Below are 20,502 nucleotides of genomic sequence, written 5' to 3' on the forward strand. Positions count from 1 at the left end.
AAAGAGACTAATGACAGGACGCTGCTGCAACAAGATCTAGAAAAGTTGAGCAGATGGGCTGAGAGGTGGCAAATGAAGTTTAACATTGACAAATGTAAAGTACTACATATGGGAAGCAGTAACCCCAGAGTAACATACCTTAGCATTAGCATGAGTAGAGGCATACGATGCAAGAAAGCAAGCTTATGCAGCATCACCAAAAAAAAAACAGCTCCCATTTCACCCCTCTGTTCGTTCTAAATACCTGTCTAGCTCAGCCTTAAATTTATTTAGGCTATCAACTTCCACAACAAAAGGTGGAAGTCTGCTCCAACAACCAACTATCCGCTGGCTAAAGGCAAACTTCTGCACATCTATCCTACAATTGTCTTTCCTCAATTTGAATTTATGCCCTCTCAGGCTACTATTCTGAGCAAGAGGAAGAATCCCATCAGCATTGAGCATGCTCAAACCATTCAAGGCTTTATACACCTGAATCAGATCACCTCGCAGGTGCCTAGTCTCCAGACACTGTAATCTGCAAAACTTAAGCCTTTCTTCATAAGAGTAACTATTCATTTCATTCACTAATCTTGTTGCCCTTCTCTGTACTCGTTACAACAGCTCTACATCCTTCTTAAAGTGAGGCCTGCAGACCTGTATACAGTACGCTATACTTATCCCTGCTAGAAAAATTCCTGTATATCATTGATAAGACACCATGAGCTACTCTTGCAGCCCGTCTGCACTGCTCAGAGAACTTCATATCCGCCTGCACAATTACTCCCAGGTCCTTTTCATTCTCTACCACTGTAAGTGTAGTACCACAGAGTTGATACGTTGCTCTAGGGTTGCTGTTTCCCATATGTAGTACTTTACATTTGTCAATGTTAAACTTCATTTGCCACCTCTCAACCCATCTGTTCAACCTTTCCAGATCCTGTTGCAGCAGCATAGTGTCAGTAGGGTCCTTAACAACCCTGCCAACCTTTGTATCGTCTGCAAACTTGGACATTAAGCTTGATATACCATCATCAATATTATTTATAAATACATAAAACAATAAATCACCCAACACTGAACCCTGAGGGACTCCACTAATAACATTAGTCCACAATGAGCAGTGTACATTGATTACCACTCTCTGTCTTCTCCCCCCCCTTCAACCACCCCTTTATCCATAGCAGCAATTTGCCTCCAATGCCACACGCTCCAATTTCTGCAGCAGTCTTCCATGTGCAACAGTATAAAAAGCCTTTCTAAGATCCAAGTATATAATATCAAAGTTATTCTCTGCATCCAGCTCTTTTGTGACTGCATCATAGTATCCAATCAAATTGGTCAGGCAAGACTTTCCCTTAACAAAACCATGCTGTGTCCGAGCTGTAACTGAAGTCTTTTCTAGATGATCCTGCAGTGCTTCTTTAACCAGTGCCTCCATTAATTTTCCTGGAACAGAAGTTAAACTCACAGGTCTATAATCACTTGTGTCAGCCTTTGATCCTCCTTTGTGAATTGGGGTCACATTTGCACATCTCCAGTCTATGAGTACCTCCCCTGAGTCCAAGGAAGCTCTCACAATTATGGCTAAGGGTTTGCTTACTTCCTTTGCTTCCTCCTTTAATATAACTAGATAGATCCCATCCACCCCAGGTGTCCTTCTTGTGTTTATCTTCAACAATTGCTCCTCCACTTTACTCTCAGTTATTACAAGATTATCTAGCTTACTGCCAGAGTTGAATACACCTCTGGCGTTCACCTCGCTGAATAACTCCTCATGTGTGAATGTCAATGCAAAATATTCATTTAGTTTGTTAGCTACCTGAGCAGGATCATCAACAGTTGAACCATCGATATCAAGTGAATCAATCTGATTCATCCCCTTCCTTCTAGAGTTTACATAAGTAAAGAAATCTTTGCTGTTTTTCTTTGCATCCTTTGCCAAAGATTTCTCATAATCTGCCTTTGCCTGCCTAACCTCCTTTGTGACTTGATTACAGACCAGCTTATATCTATCCTAGGCTTCTGTGTCACAAGTTAATTTATATGTATCCCATGCATTTTTCTTCTCTTCCGTTTGTCTCATTAGTTCATCTAACATCCAATTAGGCCTGAACCTTGAACAATATTTCTTAGTTGATATGTAAAGCCTAGTAGCTTCAAAGATAATTTCTTTGAATGCTTCCCATTTTGAATTTGCTGTTGGCGACATCATCAGTTGGTCCCACTGTATAGAATTTAAATACTGTCTCAGACCATTGTAGTCGCCTTTACGGAAGCAATAACCCTTCCCTTTACCCCTAATGGTAGTTACCTCTTTGAGTAAATCACACTTCGGCACGCTGTGATCACTGCCACCTAGTGGTTCCTTTATCTGCAGATTCTTAGTGCATGAAGAATCACTACTGATAATCAAATCAAGTATATTACTCCCTCTAGTTGCCTCACGAACATGCTAATGTAGAAATCAATCATCCAATAAATCCACAAAAGCCTTGCTAGTGTGTGAGTAACCAAACCACAAATTCCAGTCAATATCTGGGAAATTAAAATCCCTCATTATAAGATTCTCTGATTTACTGGCCCACTCTATTTTCCTGTACATTTTCTTATTATACTAATCAGAGTCATTAGGCCTATAGCACACTCCTACTCTCACTTTTGATTTCCCAGTGCTTATATCACACCAAACTGATTCAACACTGCACTGTCCAGTGATGTCAACTGGCTTCACTTCCTTGGATTTTATGTATTTCTTAACTAATAGCATAACCCCTCCTCCCTTCCTATCCTGTCTATCCTTTCTGTAGACGTTGTACTCCACAAATTCCAGTTCGGCATTAGTTATATCTGTGTGACACCACGTCTCTGATATCCCAACAATATCCACCTTTGATGCTTTGAGCAATACCTCAAATTCATCAAATTTATTTACCAAACTCCTAGCATTGGTGTACATGCAAGTATACATGCACCTGTTCCTATTCTTAGCTACCCTTACACAACCCATGTGTTTACTTGTACCGCAATGACTCCCAACAGTCTCTGAAACATCCTGCATCTTGTTTTCAGGCTTCTGCTCATTCCAATAGAAGCAGTGCAAGAATCGCTTTCACCTCTGCCAGTGGCTACTGTTAATCTGTTAGTCCTTATATCCCCCCCCCCAAGAAAGATCAGCAATAAGATCAACAAACACGTCAATAAATACGCATAGACCAATAATAATTTCTGAATAGTGGGATTGAAAACAAATATCCTACGAGTCCAAATTTAACACCAAAACATAACAACCCCACCATCCTATCCAGGACCTCTACTAACAGGAACAGGTAGTCAAGCACCTGAATTTCCGAGTGGAAACTTTCATATTCTTTCCTCCATAAAAACTTTTCCGCTGTTCTAAATCTCTAAATTTTCAAATTTCCAAACGATTAGTGAAATACAAGGGGGTGGGAATTTTCCTTCTATCCTCCTCTTCTTTCGCCTACTCAAACACCCCCAAAGAGTTTCTTCTCCAACCACAAAAGTGTTTGCTTTAGTGGAGGATCCATTGAAATTGCCACTGAAATTAGCTTGCAGTTCTTCCCCTGCCGTACACCCAACAACTGACAGTAATACATTCAATTGTGAAATTAGTCTGGTCAGCCTTCATTAAATCTGAAAACATAAAATATCCAATACTAACTGATTGCAAAAGAAAATAAAAATATTTAATCTAAGGTGAATACATATAGTATATTTGATATTAGCTAATTGTATATATGGGATAACAGGACTTTGTGGGCACCATATATATACACACCCACAGAGTATAATAAATCTATAATAATAATGTAATCCGTAGTAATCTATAACAATAATAATAATGTAATTTGTAATAAGCTATAATAATAATAATGGATGATGATGATAAAATACAGCCACTCACCAGCTTACGTAATACTCGACTTACGGAAATTCGACTTTACATAAGTTTTTGGCAGCAAGAAATCGTTGAAATGTATTTGCAGCCCATAGGAATAAATGGAGGTACAGTATTCTGAAAATATCACATGAACCCAATAACACATTGTTTTTTTGATAATTCGTTCCAAGACCTCGGAAGTTGAAATTTTCTTTTATATAACTAAGCTATTTATCTCTCAAAAAAGGTCATTTTTATAAAGGAAATTGCACTACACTTTCATCGTCATCATATGTTCCGTTATAAGAATCAATTTTGAATGCCTTTGTGATATTTTTCTAAAACACATTTCTGGAGGTCACTATAAAACAATAAAAAAATTTGCACTTTCCAGTTTATTGGGCTTTTAGGCTCTGTTAGAGCAATCTATTTTAAATGGGTAGTAAACTCGATCTTGCTGTATTTGCGATAATACCGAAAACTGAAATTCTGTGGGTTTTACGTACAGTATTAGGGTGAAATGAGTTCCCCTTCACTGACTTCTTCAATCACACAAAAAACATAAATAAATTTTCAGAATCTTCTCTTCATTCCTTTTTACTTATTACAATGGTGAAAGGAAACGGACCAAAAGAAAGTGCAAGTGCTGGCAGTACTAGGAAATGAAACAAAATTGATTTATAAATGAAGATGATTAATTAAGAAGTACAAAGTTTGTCATCTATTGCATGGAACTAAGTCTCGCTGTTTCAACAGTGAATACTATTTTAGGGGACAGTGCGCGTCTAAAAGAAAATATTAAAGGATCAATGCATTTAGGATCAACAGTGATCACAAACCAACGTTCAGGTGCTATACCGAAGATGGAAAAGCTATCAATAATATGCATGGAAAATCAGATTCAGAAGCAAGTGCCCCCGAGTCTAATGGCCATTCAAGCAAAAGCAAGAAGTATTTATGAAGATATTAAGGATAAGTACGGCGAACTGCAAGTCAAGTTCGTGACAAGCAATGGTTGGTTTAATAGGTTCAAGCATCACGCTGGTTTCCAAAACTTTAAATTATGCGGCGAAGTCACCAGTGCCGATTCTGCAGCTGCAGAGAAATTTTGTGATGTGTTGGAAAAAATCTCCACAGCCCTCAACTTCCACAGTGGCGTGCTTATCGGTTGGAAAGTTAATTCTGGCAACGATGCTCAAAAAGTAAAACTTGCTGATGTTATGCCTGTCTCCTCTCTCTTTTTGTAATTTTATAATTTTGAAATTTTTTTTTTTTTTTTTCCTGCATGTGAGATAAAAAAAAATCGAATAAATAATTCTATTTACATGTTCATCAAACATCTTTTTTGCTTCAATCAAATTTGCAAGTGCAGCATAAGCATTTAGGAAAATTCCGACTTACATAGAGTTCTGCCTAATGTAACCCTTATGTAAGGTGGGGGAGTGGCTGTACTATTAAGTTGGTGTATACTGAGGAAACAAGCACTTACCATAATCAGGAACATAAAACTTACTTATTAAAATCAATCTGCTTCAACAGATTTATCTTTCTTTCCTTGTCTTTCTCTGCTTTTCTCCTTTCCAGTTCTTCATCATCAATTGGATACATAGAATAAATATCATCAAAATAGTCTTCCGGATGACTTACAATAAACCTAATAATCAAATATTCATGAGAAAGTAATTGGTATTTGATTTAAAAGTAAAATCCAAGCAATTTCTATTTATCTAATTATATATATAATATAAAGTAGCACCATTATTTGAAATCCACTAAGTAGACTTTTTTTTTTTTACTTAAAGAAATTTTTTTGTAATCTTTTTGTTTAAAATTACTAGTGAAATTGAGTTTATTTCACAAGGTAGGTGAAATTGCTTATTGCTAGGCCTTGGAAATCGTTTAAAAACAAGAGTCAGAGTTAAGAGAGAATTCTACTAATACTGTCAGTTGTAATAACATCACTGTTTCAAATTTACAAATGCAACCTTACAGTGTATTATATATAACTGCTTAGCATATAAATGACATAACTTTATAGTGCAATATGTATTATTGTTATATAACCTGAATAATACAGTGTTAAGTACCTCTTAGTTTAGTGCAGTATTCTTATAAAATTAAATTTAAATGGAAATAAAACATGAGACCAAAGTAGCAAAGTAAAGGTATCAAACCAGGATGAGTGCTGTGGCTTGTGGCAGAACTGAAGAAGAAATGAATCACAGCTTTATAAATTTTGCTACTTCTTTGATGTTTGTACAGCCATGCCACAGACATGATATGATACAACCAATGGGTTGTTGTTATTTGGTTTTTAGGAGCATTAGCAACTAAGGCCATATTGCTCCAAGGATATGCGGTGGTCATTCCCTAACCTTTCCGCATCCTCCGTATTTGGTGGTCATGGGCTCGAACCCCAGTCTAATCAAGAAGCGTGTGCTACGCACTGCCGCTCCTGCCCATCTGGCTACAGAGGCGCCACAACCAAAGGGAGGGTGTCTTTGTGTATGTTCAAAGGGATAAAAAGTGTGAGGAAATTAAGCATAAACTCAGTGTTCTGATAGCCATTTACAAAAACATGAAAAACAGGGTTTATGCTCTCAAAACCATTAAAATTGGGGACCCACCACAATGACAGAGCCTACACTCACACATCACACAACAGTGACCTAGACCTTCGTATAGAAATATTCCATAATAATATAGATGTAAACGTATATAATAAAAGAGAGACATTTAATTTCAATGTAGTCAGCCTTACAAACTGGAGATCTAATATATCGAAATCATTGCATGCAAATATCATTTCATCCCAATGCCTGAATATTGCTTCTATTTGCAATAAAAACCCAGTCTGTGAATCAAACATAATAGCATTGTACAATAAGTTGATAAATAATAATTTCCCTATCGCTTACCTGAAATACCACTTCAGGAAGGCGATAAATATAATTAATTTCAAAAATTTATTTCCTTCAATATAACTACCATAATTACATATTTAGAGCCATGTATGTTATGTACATAGGATAGGCTTTGCTTTCTTGGTGTCTTACGGCTTAGAAAACTTGTACCCACTGGCCTGCAAATTATAGTGTATAATTTATTTTATTTTATGTTATTTTATCTTATTTTATTTTATAATCACACTGTATGTACTTAAGTTCACGCAAAGGTGACACGCAAATTCAGTTTAGGGTCCTACTATAGGAACGGGTTTGCAATCCCGGGCATACCCAAGCTACAACTTTTATCTTGTATTGTCTTTAAGCTATCCTACACTCTTTGTCCTTATTTCTCCGAAATTATTATGGTAATCTGAGGATGTAGGAGAAACTATTTCTTATTTGTACACAGGTGACCCCCACTTAACACTGATAATTCGTTCCAGAAAAACAGAGCAGTAAGTGAATCGGCGCTAAGCGAGCGCCACATTCCCATAAGGTAACATATGTATTTGTAAGTTGCGGTCGGTGCCATAGGATATTTCCTAATCAATAATAAACGGTAGTGAAAAGATGCACAGATGTCGGTCAAAATATTTAATATTCAAATATTTGTACATATAAAATATTCTGCATTACATACATATATAATTGTGGTTGTTGTTATTTGGTTTTTAGGAGCATTAGCAACTAAGGCCATATTGCTCCGGGGATATGTGGTGGTCATTCCCTGACCTTTCCGCATCCTCCGTATTTAGTGGTCACGGGCTCGAACCCCGGTCTAATCAAGAAGCGCGTGCTACGCACTGCCACTCCTGCCCACCTGGCTACGGAGGCACCATAATTGTGGTAAGTACTTACGTATCAAAATTAAACTTAAAATTCCAATTAAAATCATGAATTTAATTTATCTAAACTGATTTTAATTGATTTAATTTAATTGATGAATTTAATCATGAAAAATGTGTCGATTTTGGGTTGGACCTCTTCTAAATAAACTAAAAGGGGTATTAATTTTAAATCCCCCGCAGCATTACCACCCAACAATAAAGTCACCCGATCCTTCGCCACTTTGAAACCTGGCATTTTTTTTTTTTTTTCCCCTTCTTCTGTCAAAATGAAACTTCTTTTAGGCATTCGTTTCCACAAAAGTCCTGCTTCATCTATGTTATAAACTTGTTGAGAAGAATAACACATAATACCCCTCTTCAATAATTTTATCTAGTTCTTTTTTTAAAGTTTCCGTTCCTTGATCTGCACTTGCGGCTTCTCCCTAGATTTTAAATCTATTCAAACCAGCCCTTACCAGTTTTAAATGGTTCCACATTCTTTTTTTTTTTTTAAGTGAGTTTTCTTCAGATCATCATGTTGGCTAATCTCTCTCTCTCTCTCTTTTATAATATTAACTTAACTGAATTCTGCATTGAATATTATCTTCAATAAAATTAGTTATAAAGTCTTTCCATTCCAATCCTAATAGTCAGTCTAGCCCTAGTTGCTTGCAGTGGAACAGCTATCTTTCCCGCTGCTAAAATTAATTCTTATTTTTTTATAATTGTTCTTACAGTTAAACTTGCAAGTCCTAAATTATGGCATACATCCGCTTGTCGTCGACCGGAATCAATTCGCTTCAAAACGTCTAATTTAATTTTCAAATTCGATCTTTTTCTTACATTTATCGTCTCCGTACTGCGCCCAGACGTTGTTGCTTTTTCATTCTTATCGGCCATTATTAACTCTTCGAAAATGTGACTGCGTTGGTTGCATTAATTATGATACAATGTTAGAGTAAACTGTCCGTTACGCACTATGTCTAATACTCTACTGAGTGATGATTAGTCTTTGGATAAATACATATAACGCAAATATTACAAGCAATATACTTGATAATTTTTTAAAATGTTGATCTCGGAACTACGTAACGAGTCACTGTACTGCATTAAATTAGCGTGCGAGAAAATTTCACTGAGCGTGGGAAAATTCCTCAAGTCGGCATGGGAAACGTTTTAATGCTGTTCTGCTATTCATTTTCAAGCTATCGACTCCATCAAATGAAACGATTTCGTTAAATATGCCAAAAATGCAATCTGTAAAACATTATAGTCAGATACGGGTTATAATATAAGAACAGCGTTATAGCGAATCAGCGTAAAGTGAACCACGTTATAACGGGGGCCTGCTGTACTCTTATTTTTGCCTTTATGGAGTTCAGCTTCTATTATTCCTACTCTCTTAGTTTTTATTCTTCTTACTAAATGCATGTTTCTCTTTGCGTTAATTTTAATTAATTATTTTTACCATACCCATCACATAGGGGTCACCACATATATACTAACTAGAGGGATTATTATTTCATGATGACTAGTTGTTACATTATGTCCTGGATACGGTAGATATGCCTTATACTTTACATTTATTCTTATTTTAATTATTAAATTACATTTTCTGTCAGGTCAACGATGTTCAATATATGCTTACATTTATACTATCTTTCTATAGTAAAGGGATTATATCCCTTTAGTAAAGGGACAATCTTATGTCCCTATGTGTTTAAAAAATTTTTAACTACCTTTAATTGGTTTAGATTCAAATAACTTAATCTCTGAATTTTTATATATCTTAGCAGATATGAATCATTACAGAAACAGAGAACTCCTTGTCGTTTTTTGTCTTCTGTCTGGGTGGCTGGGCCCAGTTGAAATCATCTAGATTGTGACAACGATAAGTTGTGTGTGCGTGCGTGCATATATACAAAGGGTACTAGGAAAGTTTTGCAATATGACGCAACAATGAATCACAGGAAGCTGCTTGTTGCTGCATGTTGAGACATGTTCATACGTGCATAGTAGCTGCCGCGCCAAGTCGATGGCTCAGTTATTCATTAGTAGTGAGAGTGTAAAGTGCTTGCGATGGCATCGTGGTCACGAAATGAGATAAGGACAGTTTTGCGGTATAATTTCGTGCGTGGTTTAACAATAGACCAGTGCTTAGAAGAAATGACTCTTGCACTAGATGATGATTGTCCACATCGTACAAAGATATTCAGGTGGTATAGAGAATTCCAAAATTGGAGGATTCTGAGGGGCCGGGAAGGCCACGAACGTCAGTTACGGAGGAAAACGTTACTGCTGTGAGGAAAATGCTTGACGAAAACAGGCGAGTGACCTACCAACAGATAGAGGATACTTTGAGCCTAGATGCACCAGCAATTCGTTCGATTCTGCAAGATCATTTGCACGTGAAGAAACTTTGTTCTCTCTGGGTGCCGCATCAACTGACTGAAGAGCAGATGACACGACGTGTGACTTGGTGCCGGGAGATGTTAAAAAAGTTTGATAAGGGACAATCTCGGTATGTGAACAACATCGTGACAGGTGACGAGACTTGGCTGTACTATTACGATCTGCCGACCAAGGCTCAAAACAAAGTTTGGGTCTTTGATGATGACGACACACCCGTAATTGTCAGAAAATCCCGATCTGTAAAGAAGAAAATGATAGCTGTATTTTTCAAATCGAGTGGAATTGTGGAACGTGTCGTTTTGGACACGCAGAAGACAGTCACAGCTAAGTGGTATACTGAACAATGCCGGCCTAAAGTCATTGGATCTATGAAGAACCTGCGGCCAAAGTCAAGAATGGACACCTGGTACCTCCATCACGATAATGCTCCAGCTTACCGTGCCAAAGCCTGCACCGAATATTTGACCACGACAGGACTGAAACTTCTCGAGCACCCTCCCTACAGTCCAGACCTTGCTCCCTGTGACTTTGCACTGTTCCCGCATGTGAAAATGAAGCTAAAAGGGAGGCGGTTTTCCAGTGATGAGGACCTTCTACGGGCTTGGGACAACGAGTGTGCTTTACTCCCTAGTGAAACTTGGCAGAACTGGTTTAAAGATTGGTTTCGGAGGATGGAGAGGTGTATTGAATGTAGAGGAAATTACTTTGAAAAAATTAAATAAACAAAGCTGTATTGCAAAACTTTCCTAGTACCCTTTGTATATACAGTAGATTCTGGGTTCCGGTTATTTGGGCCACCGGTTAATCGGGGCAGCCGTTTATTTGGGGCAAATCTTAAAAAACAGAAACCAATCGAGAAAATAGCCAGGGTTTACTTTGCTTAATTGGGACAGCATGCCGTTTAATCGGGGCAGGAGATCACAGCACTGGAGATTACCCTATGATTGTCTCCGACGGTACCACGTGGTCGGTCGAAATTCTGGAGGTCACAACCATAAAACAATAAAAACAATTAGCAGTCACCTGTTTGTTGGGCTTTTCTGTTAGTGAAATCTATTATAAACGGACAGTAAACTCGATCTTACTGAATTTGCGATAATACCGACAGCTGGAATTCTGTGGGTTGTTATGGTGAAATGTGTTTTATTTTCAGATTTTCTCTTCGTTCCTATTTTTAAAGCTTTGTAACTCGTTACTCCGTTCTCACTTGCGCATATCGTTCGTGTTACTTGCAATTTGTGTGTGTGCCGTATTCTTTGTTATTGATTTTTTTTTTTTTTATGAAAACCCCAAACACGAAAGGTATCAAAACCTATAGTACTTAGTACCGTGCATGGGTTGAAGGAGAAGTATGGGGGGAGGGGGATGCCAGAAACTTTGCTCTAGAGACTAAACATGGGTTTCACCACTTCAAGCCTCCAATAAGCAAAGTGGTGGTATTTCACTGGTTGATGAAAGTCATCTACCACCTACTAATTTTGCTTATCTTTTTACTGTTTTAAATTTTAACCCCCACCCACAAATGTCAGTGAACAGAAATGTCAACTAGTTCGTACGTACATATTACAATACGTATTAATTATTCTGATTATCCCGCATATTCTTCCGATTTTCACATATCATTTAATTTTTTAATTGGTAAGGTAATAAAGGGTAAATTTGTGCTTAATATATCTTTGCTTTTATAGCCTCTGGATAATATTCCTCCTATTTTCACTAATTAGAATCGCTGTTTAATAGAATTAAACATTCAATTCATAAACGTGATCACAATGAGTGGTGGTTACTGCACATTGTATAGTGAACGGTACTTTACTATGCTACCTATCAAATCACGTTACAATGGAGTCACCATCGTAACGTGAAACTTCGAATAATTGGGGCAGCCGCTTAATCGGGCCAAAATGCACTAGTCCTGTTGTGTCCCAAATAACCGGAATGGACTGTGCATATATATATTTATTTATTTATTTAATTTTTTTTTTTTATATCCCTTGCATTTCTTTAAATCCAGCTTGGTACTGTCTCCTTGAATTATCTTCTATATTATTATCTTCAATATTATACAAAATATTTTATACACATTATGCATAATTGCATAATTGTTCTAGCAAGTGCATTGGCTCATAAGTATTAGTTATTCGTTAAAATTTATTAACTTTCTTTCCACATTACTCATATAAATATAAATTATATTGTCTATATATATATATATATATATATCTATATATAATACTATATATATATATATATATATACTCAATACTATATATATATAGTATTGAGCATTATTTTTAGTCACTATGTTTTACTGCATTTTATGTATTTACTTTATTTGACGTTGTTACCTTTCTGGAAGGTTACAATATCTTTTATTCATAAGGTTACAGTATCTCGTATTTTTTATGGAGCTATAGTGCTATATGGTCGTGGCACACCTAAGCCATAGTCACTTTTGCACAAAAAATCCAAATTCAATCCAATCCAAACAACATCTTGGAACAGATATATAAGAAATCAGCTAAAAAAATTAAAATGTCAAGACTTGGTGTTAGTGAGTATGACGTCGGGAATTTTTTTTCACACTAATGGTTGGTCACATTGTTGTAGTTGGTTTTTTGATTCTGTTTATAGTGATATTTCACACAATTTGCTATTAGTGTCACAAAGCAGGCACTGCTAAATTTATATTAATTAGCATCTGTCCTAAATTATTTTAGGAATGAATTCCTTTTACAACACCCTTATTCTTACTATCACCCCCCCTCTATCTTTGTTGCTGCAGTTACTGCTTTTCTTTGTTTTAGGTTTTTATCTGGCCTTGTCACACTGCATACATATTCTTAACTTGTATATTCTGACTGCGTGTGAGTAGTATATGGTAGGTTTGTAGAACTTTCTTTCCCCTCACTGATGCTTACTTTATTTTTTTATTATATTTTACTATCTATATATACACTGGTGTTCAAAAAAAGTGCATCACCCGTTAAAATTGTAATTGTCATCCAAATAACATAAGTATATGGCAATATTTCTTACAGATTGCATCAGATAATATTGACACATGTAGGTGATTACATAATATTGCATAAGCTGTTACTTTCAGATATACAAGCACGTTCTGCAAGAGTTGCAGTCATTCCTTGCTTGTGTCAAGATGATCAGTTGATGCCATTAGGAAGAGTGCTTTGTTGCTTTATGTGAGGAAGGATGTTCTTCTCGTAATATTGCTTATAGAGTGTCTTGTACTCAGTCAACAGTAAGTAGATTTCTTTCAAAACTTAAGAATACTGGACTGGTTCTGCTGATAGGAAAAAAGGAACCGGATGCAAACGAGTCTCTACGCCAAACAGCACTGCATATTGAAGGGCTTATGCCTTAAAAACCATAAAGCTTCTTCATCTGAGCTGAAAAGAGAATGGGAAGAACATACAGGAGTGGTAGCAAGTCAGTAACAGTCAGAAGACTCCTCTTCAAAAATGGACTTGTAGCCCGTTATCCTAAGAAGAAGCCCCTTCTCACACAAAAAATGAAAAAGGCCCAATTAACTTGGTGTAAGTAGCATGTCAAATGGACCCCCGAGCAGCAGAAGTCAGTAATTTTCTCAGATGAAAAGAAACTCAACCTGCATGACTCTGGGGGAGACAAACAATTCGCCAGAGGCGTGGTGAAGAATACCATCCAGACTCTATGGTGTCTACAGTGAAATTCCCTACCAGCCAAATGATATGGGGGTTCATTTCATATCGTGGAGTAGGTCACCTGCAGTTTATAAAAGGTTCCATAAATGCCAATGGATACCTGGCTACATTGGAAGGGAAATTGCTGCCAACCATTACCGATCATTTCAACCTACCAAGTAACTGCATCTTTCAGGACGACTCTGTTCCTTGTCATCAGACAAAAAGTGTAAGTAGGCACTTCTGTAGTTACTTTAGCTTCATTTCTGCATTAGAGTTTGGACGGTAATGTGTTTACATTTCTTACAGGTGAAAAAATGGTTGGAAGAACGGTCCATTACAACTGTTAGCTGGCCAGGAAACAGCCAGCCGGACCTGAATCCTATAAAGAACTGTTGGCATCATGTGGAATCTGCAGTTGCCAGAAAGAAACCAAAGACCTTTCGTGAACTTCAGGAAGCCATAATTCATGTTTGGAACCATGAACTATCAGTTCATTATCTTGAGAAATTGATCTTGTCAATGCCTCGATGGTGTGCTGCTGTCATCAGGGCCAGAGGCAGTTCAACTAAATATTAGTTTGCACCTGGTGAAATTTTCATTTTGTTTTCCATTTAAAATGATAAATTGAAGCAAACTGAGGACATTTCAGCCATAATTGTATGGCATTTCAGCAAAACTGTTGTATAAAGGTTGGAAATGCTCCTTTTGGAATATTTTGAGAGCACCTGTCAAATATTACTTAGCCTTGCCTTAACTATTAATAAATATCTTTTGTTTATATTTCTATTTGTGATGCTAGTAATTACTGTAACATACCATTGCTAAAAAGGGTTAGAAATGTGAAATTCCTAGTTGATGCAGTACCTTTGAACACTAATGTAGAGTAGACCAGTAAAATCAGATTGTGGACCAGAAGTGAAGAATCTCCGATTACAAGTAGTGAAGAATTTCTGATTACTAGTAGCGAAGAATTACTACTGGTAATCAGATCAAGAGTATTACTCCCTCTGGTTGCCTCTTAAATTTGCTGCTGTAGAAAACAATCGTGAAATAAATCAAAAAACGTCTTGCTAGTGCACGAGTGACCAACCCAGAATTTCCAGTCAATATCTGGGAATATAAAATACCCCATAATAAGACAATCTGATTTTACTGGTTAAGTGCTGCAAATTGAAGGTTCTGGAGACTAGGCCACTGCGAGGTGATATGATTCAGGACTATAAGTCCTTGAATGCTTTTTTTTTTTTTTTTTTTATTTATTTATGTGAACCCCAAACACGAGAGGTATTAGAACCTATAGTACTTAGTACCGTGCTTGGGTTGGAGGTTGAGAAGACGAAAGAAGATATTTGTTGACATTGGACTTGAACTTCTGTAGATTGTAATTTTCAGGAAATACGTATGAAGGAAGGTTGTTCCAGAAAATGGCAGTTGAATGAATAAATGAGGAAGATGAAAAGTTGGTTCTGTGGGTTTGAAGTTGGACAGTAAATGGATGTTGGCTGGTGGCAGAACGTGTTCGGACTGTTTTGAAAGAGAGAGCGGGAATTATAGAAGCTAATTCAAAAGAACAGTGCCCATGGAAGTATCTGTAGAAGAGGCATGCAGCAGAAACAGTACGTCTATGAGAAAGCGAGTGGAGAGACTCTGTTAGAGATGAATCATTAATTAACCTAACTGCCCTCTTCTGAATGGAATCAAGAAACCTCAGAGAGGTTTTGGGGCACCACCCAAGATGTGGGAACAATATTCAATGGCAGGGCAGATTTGCGATTTATACAGAGTGAGCAGCTGTTTGAAAGAAAAGTATCACCGAGAGCGAAAGAGAAAAACAAGTTTTTTAGATGCACAGGAAGCAATATTTAGCATTCGCATTAGCATTAGTAGAGGCATTTGATGCAAGAAAGCAAGCTTATGCAGCATCAGCCAAAAATAAAAAATAAATAAATAAATAAAAAATAATCACTTCAACTTCACCCCTCTGTTCGTTCGAAATACCTGTCCAGCTGAGCCTTAAACTTATTTAGGCTATCAACTTCCACGACAAGGGATGCAAGTCTGTTCCACCAACCAACCACCCGCTGGCTAAAGGCAAATTTCCTCACGTCTATCCTACATATGTCTTTCCTCATATTGAATTTATGCCCTCTCAGGTGATTATTCTGAGCAAAAGGAAGAATCTCATCAGCATTGAGCATGCTCAAACCATTCAAGGCTTTATACACCTCTATCAGATCACCTCACTGGTGCCTAGTTTCCAGACACTGTAATTTGCAAAACTTAAGCCTTTCTTCATAAGAGCACCCCTTTGTTCCATTCACCAATCTTGTTGCCCTTCTCTGTACTTGTTCCAGCATCTCTACATCCTTCTTGGAATGAGGCCTCCAGACCTGTATACAGTACTCAAGGTGTGGCCTGACCATTGCCTTATACAAGGGAATAATTACCTCTTTATCCCTGCTAGAAAAATTCCTATATATCATCGACAATACACCATGAGGTACTCTTGCAGCCCATCTGCACTTCATATCTGCCTGCACAACCACCCCCAGGTCCCTTTCATTCTCTACCACTGTCAGTGTAGTACCACAGAGTTGATAAGTTGCTCTGGCGTTCCTGTTTCCCACATGTAGTACTTTACATTTGTCAATGTTAAACTTCATTTGCCACCTCTCAGCCCATCTGCTCAACTTTTCCAGATCCTGTTGCAGTAGCATGGCATCAGTAGTGTCCTTAACAACCCTGCCAACCTTTGTATCGTCTGCAAATTGGACATTAAGCTTGATATACCATCATCAATATCATTTATAAATAGAGAAAACAATAATGGACCCAACACTGAACCCTGGGGGACTCCACTAATAACATTAGTCCACAATGAGCAGTGTCCATTGATTACCACTCTCTGGCTTCTCCCCCCCTTGAACCACCCCTTTATCCATAGCAGCAATTTGCCTCCAATGTCACACTGCTCCAATTTGTGCAGCAGTCTTCCATGTGCAACAGTATCAAAAGCTTTCTAAGATCAAAGTATATAATATCAAAGTTATTCCCTGCATCCAGTTCTTTTGTGACTGCATCATAGTATCCAATCAAATTGGTCAGGCAAGACCTCCCCTTAACAAAACCATGCTGTGTCTGAGCTATAACTGAAGTCTTGTTTAGATGATTCTGCAGTGCTTCTTTAACCAGTGCCTCCATTAATTTTCCGGGAACAGAAGTTAAACTAACAGGTCTATGATTACTTGTGTCGCCCTTTGATCCTCCTTTGTGAATTGGGGTCACATTTGCACATCTCCAGTCCATGGGTACTTCCCCTGAGTCCAAGGAAGCTCTCATAATTATGGCTAAGGGTTTGCTTACTTCCTTTGCTGCCTCCTTTAATATAACTGGATAGATCCCATCCACCCCAGGTGCCTTTCTTGTATTTATCTTCAACAATTTCTCCTCCACTTTACTCTCAGTTATTACAAGATTCTCTAGCTTACTGCCAGAGTTGAATACACCTCTGGCATTCCCCTCGCTGAATAACTCCTCATGTGTGAATGTCGATGCAAAATATTCATTTAGTTTGTTAGCTACCTAAGCAGGATCATCAACAGTTGACCCATCGATATCAAGTGGACCAATCTGATTCATCCCCTTCCTTCTAGAGTTTACATAAGTAAACAACTCTATTCTGTTTTTCTTTGCATCCCTTGCCAAAGATTTCTCATAATCTGCCTTTGCCTGCCTAACCTCCTTTGTTACTTGGTTACAGATCAACTTGTATCTATCATAGGCTTCTGTGTCACGTGTTAACTTGTATGTATCCCATACATTTTTCTTCTCTGCCATATGTCTTATTAGTTCATCTGACATCCATTGAGGCCTAAACCTTGAACAATATTTCTTAGTTGGTATGTAAAGCCTAGTAGCCTTCCAAGATAAGTTCTTTGAATGCTTCCCATTTTGAATTTGCTGTTGGTAACATCATCAGTTGGTCCCACTGTATAGAATTTAAATACTGTCTCAGTCCATCGTAGTCGCCTTTACGAAACAATAACCCTTCCCTTTACCCCTAATGATAGTTACCTCTTTGAGTAAATCCCACTTCAGCACACTGTGATCACTGCCACCTAGTGGTTCATTTACCTGCAGATTCTTAATGCATGAAGAATCACTACTGATAATCAAATCAAGAGTATTACTAACTCTAACTGCCTCCCGAACATACTGATGTAGAAAACAATCATCCAATAAATCCACAAAAGCCTTACCAGTGTGTGTGAGTGATCAGCCCACAAATTCCAGTCAATATCTGGGAAATTAAAATCCCCCATTATAAGACTCTCTGATTTACTGGCCCACTCTAATAACCTGTACAATTTCTTATTATACTCATCAGAGTCATTAGGCCTATAGCACACTCCTACTCTCAATTTTGATCTCCCAATGCTTAAGTCACACCAAACTTACTCGACACTGCACTGTCCAGCAATGTCAACTGGCTTCACTTCCCTGGATTTTATGTATTTCTTAACTAATAGCATAACCCCTCCTCCCTTCCTATCCTGTCTATCCCTTCTGTAGACATTGTACTCCCCAAATTCCAGTTCTGCATTCCTTATATCTGTGTTACACCATGTCTCTGAAATCCCCACAATATCTGCCTTTGATGTTTTGAGCAATACCTCAAATTCATCAAATTTATTTACTGAACTCCTAGCATTGGTGTACACGCAAGTATACATGCACCTGTTCATTTTCTTAGCAAACCTAACACAACCCATGTGTTTACTTGTACCCCAATGATTCCCAGCAGTCTCTGAAATATCCTGCACTTATTTTCCAGGCTGCGGCTCATTCCAATAGAAGCAGTGCAAGAATCACTTCCACCTCTGCCAGTGGCTACTGTTATTCTATTAGTCCTTGTATCCCCCCAATCTAGCAGTTTTCCGACCCACCTAACACTGCCTCGAAAGCATCAGCAAACATTCTTGCACCCTTTCTATTTAAGTGTATCCCATCCCTGTAGAAGCAGTCTCTCCTGTTAACAAGTACAGACCAGGCTGAAAAAAATTTTACCCCTTGAGCCTTGCACAATCTTTCCAGGGCCGAATTGATCGACAGGGCTCTCATCATATACTCCCTCCTATCGTGTCTGGGCAGAATTGCAGACACTTTCAAATTTAACCCTAATTCACAGCTTTTTTTTCAACAGTGACCTGTACTTGTTAAGTAATTCCGCCGGTCTCCTATTCTTAATATCATTAGTGCCAACGTGTACAACTATATCACATTTTCTGCTCTTAAATTTGTAATGTGCTTGTGCCAAGAGAGATTAGAAATCAGTGTAATCCCCAAAAGAGATATCTCATTTTGCCTAGAAATCGGAGTGTCACTAAAGATAAGCATAGGAGCAGAAGAATCCTTTTTGCGAGATATAAGACTAGTCTGAGTTTTAGAAGAGTTTAAATCAACTAAGTTGTCTTTGCCCCACTGGAGAATTACCTGAAGATCGACATTTAACGAATTGGTAGCAGATTTTCGAGAAGTTGAAGCTGATTGAGCAGGACAAGGTTTCTCAAAATGGAAAGTGGAATGCAATGTTCTGTCATCGGCAAAACTATGGATAGGATTTCCAGTCAATGGACGAAGGTCATTAATATACAAGAGGAAAGGAGTGGGGGAAAGAACTGAACCTTGGGGAACACCGGCATTAGTCGAGAAGTTAGAAGACAGAGAGCCATCTACCATCACCCTCAGTGAGCGATCAGAGAGAAAACTGGATATCCAATTGCTAAAAACAGTTGGCAAACCATAAGATGGATGCTTGTTTAGAAGACCTTTATGCCAATACGATCAAAAGCCTTTGAGATGTCAAGAGCAACTACTTGTGTTTCACCGAACCTTTCCATTGAATTATTCCATAAATGGGTAACATAAGCCAGAATATCACCAGTGGATCGACACTGACGGAATCCATACTGGCGATCGTTGATCAGACGGAAGGTTTCTAGAGTTGGCGGTTAATTGATTTCTCCATTACTTTAGAAAGAGTAGAAGTAATTGCAATGGGACGATAATTGGATGGGAGGGATTTGTCACCCTTTTTAGGAACTGGCTGGATATGAGCAAATTTCCAAGCAGAAGGAAGAACACTTTTGGAATAAGAAAGTGAAAAAAGACGGCAAAGAATAGGAGTAAGTTCAGGAGCACAGGTTTTGAGAACAAGTGGAGAAATACAATCAGGACCTGGAGCTTTCTTAGCATCAAGATTCATCAAAATCCTTCTGATATCCTTTTGACGGAACACCACAGGAGGCATTGAATGGCGCGTGTTTGGAATGGTGGGAGGTGTTTTACCAAGATCATTAATACATGAGCTGGAAGAAAAATGGGATGCTAGCAGGTCAGCTTTATCCTTGGCTGAAGTGACAACAGAACCATCTGGTTTGGACAGAGGTGGGAGCAGAGATGGGCAAAAGTTGCGGCCAATAGCTTTGGCAAGAGACCAGAATGCTCGGCTACCATTAAGTCAAGAAGCAAGTTTTCTACTCTTAGCCTGCTCAAACTCTAGTTTGGACTGATTAATAACTGCTTTTCAATTGTTGCGAGCTTCAGTGTAGGTGGAAAATGAAACTGAAGAATTAGAAACAAGCCAATTACAATATGCAACATTCTTCTCTTGGACAGCCTTAGCACATTTATTGGAAAACCAAGGTTTAGATAAAGGACGAGATTTTAAAGTGGAGTGTGGGATGAAG

At 38.0% G+C, this 20,502-nt stretch overlaps 1 protein-coding gene across 1 annotated transcript in view; it reads right to left on the minus strand.

Annotated features, from left to right (window-relative positions):
- Positions 1-20,502, minus strand: part of LOC150089359 (NBAS subunit of NRZ tethering complex-like) — a 1,057,261-nt gene that overhangs the window by 835,578 nt on the left and 201,181 nt on the right. Inside the window, exon 18 of the mRNA XM_090389247.1 lies at positions 5,397-5,537. Coding sequence (XP_090245373.1) covers positions 5,397-5,537 — 141 coding nt within the window. The remainder of the gene's footprint in view (positions 1-5,396; positions 5,538-20,502) is intronic.

This window comes from Mastigoproctus giganteus, chromosome 2, assembly GCF_048544385.1.
Source record: "Mastigoproctus giganteus isolate SK-2022 chromosome 2, ASM4854438v1, whole genome shotgun sequence".
NCBI classification, from domain to species: Eukaryota; Metazoa; Arthropoda; class Arachnida; order Uropygi; family Thelyphonidae; genus Mastigoproctus; species Mastigoproctus giganteus.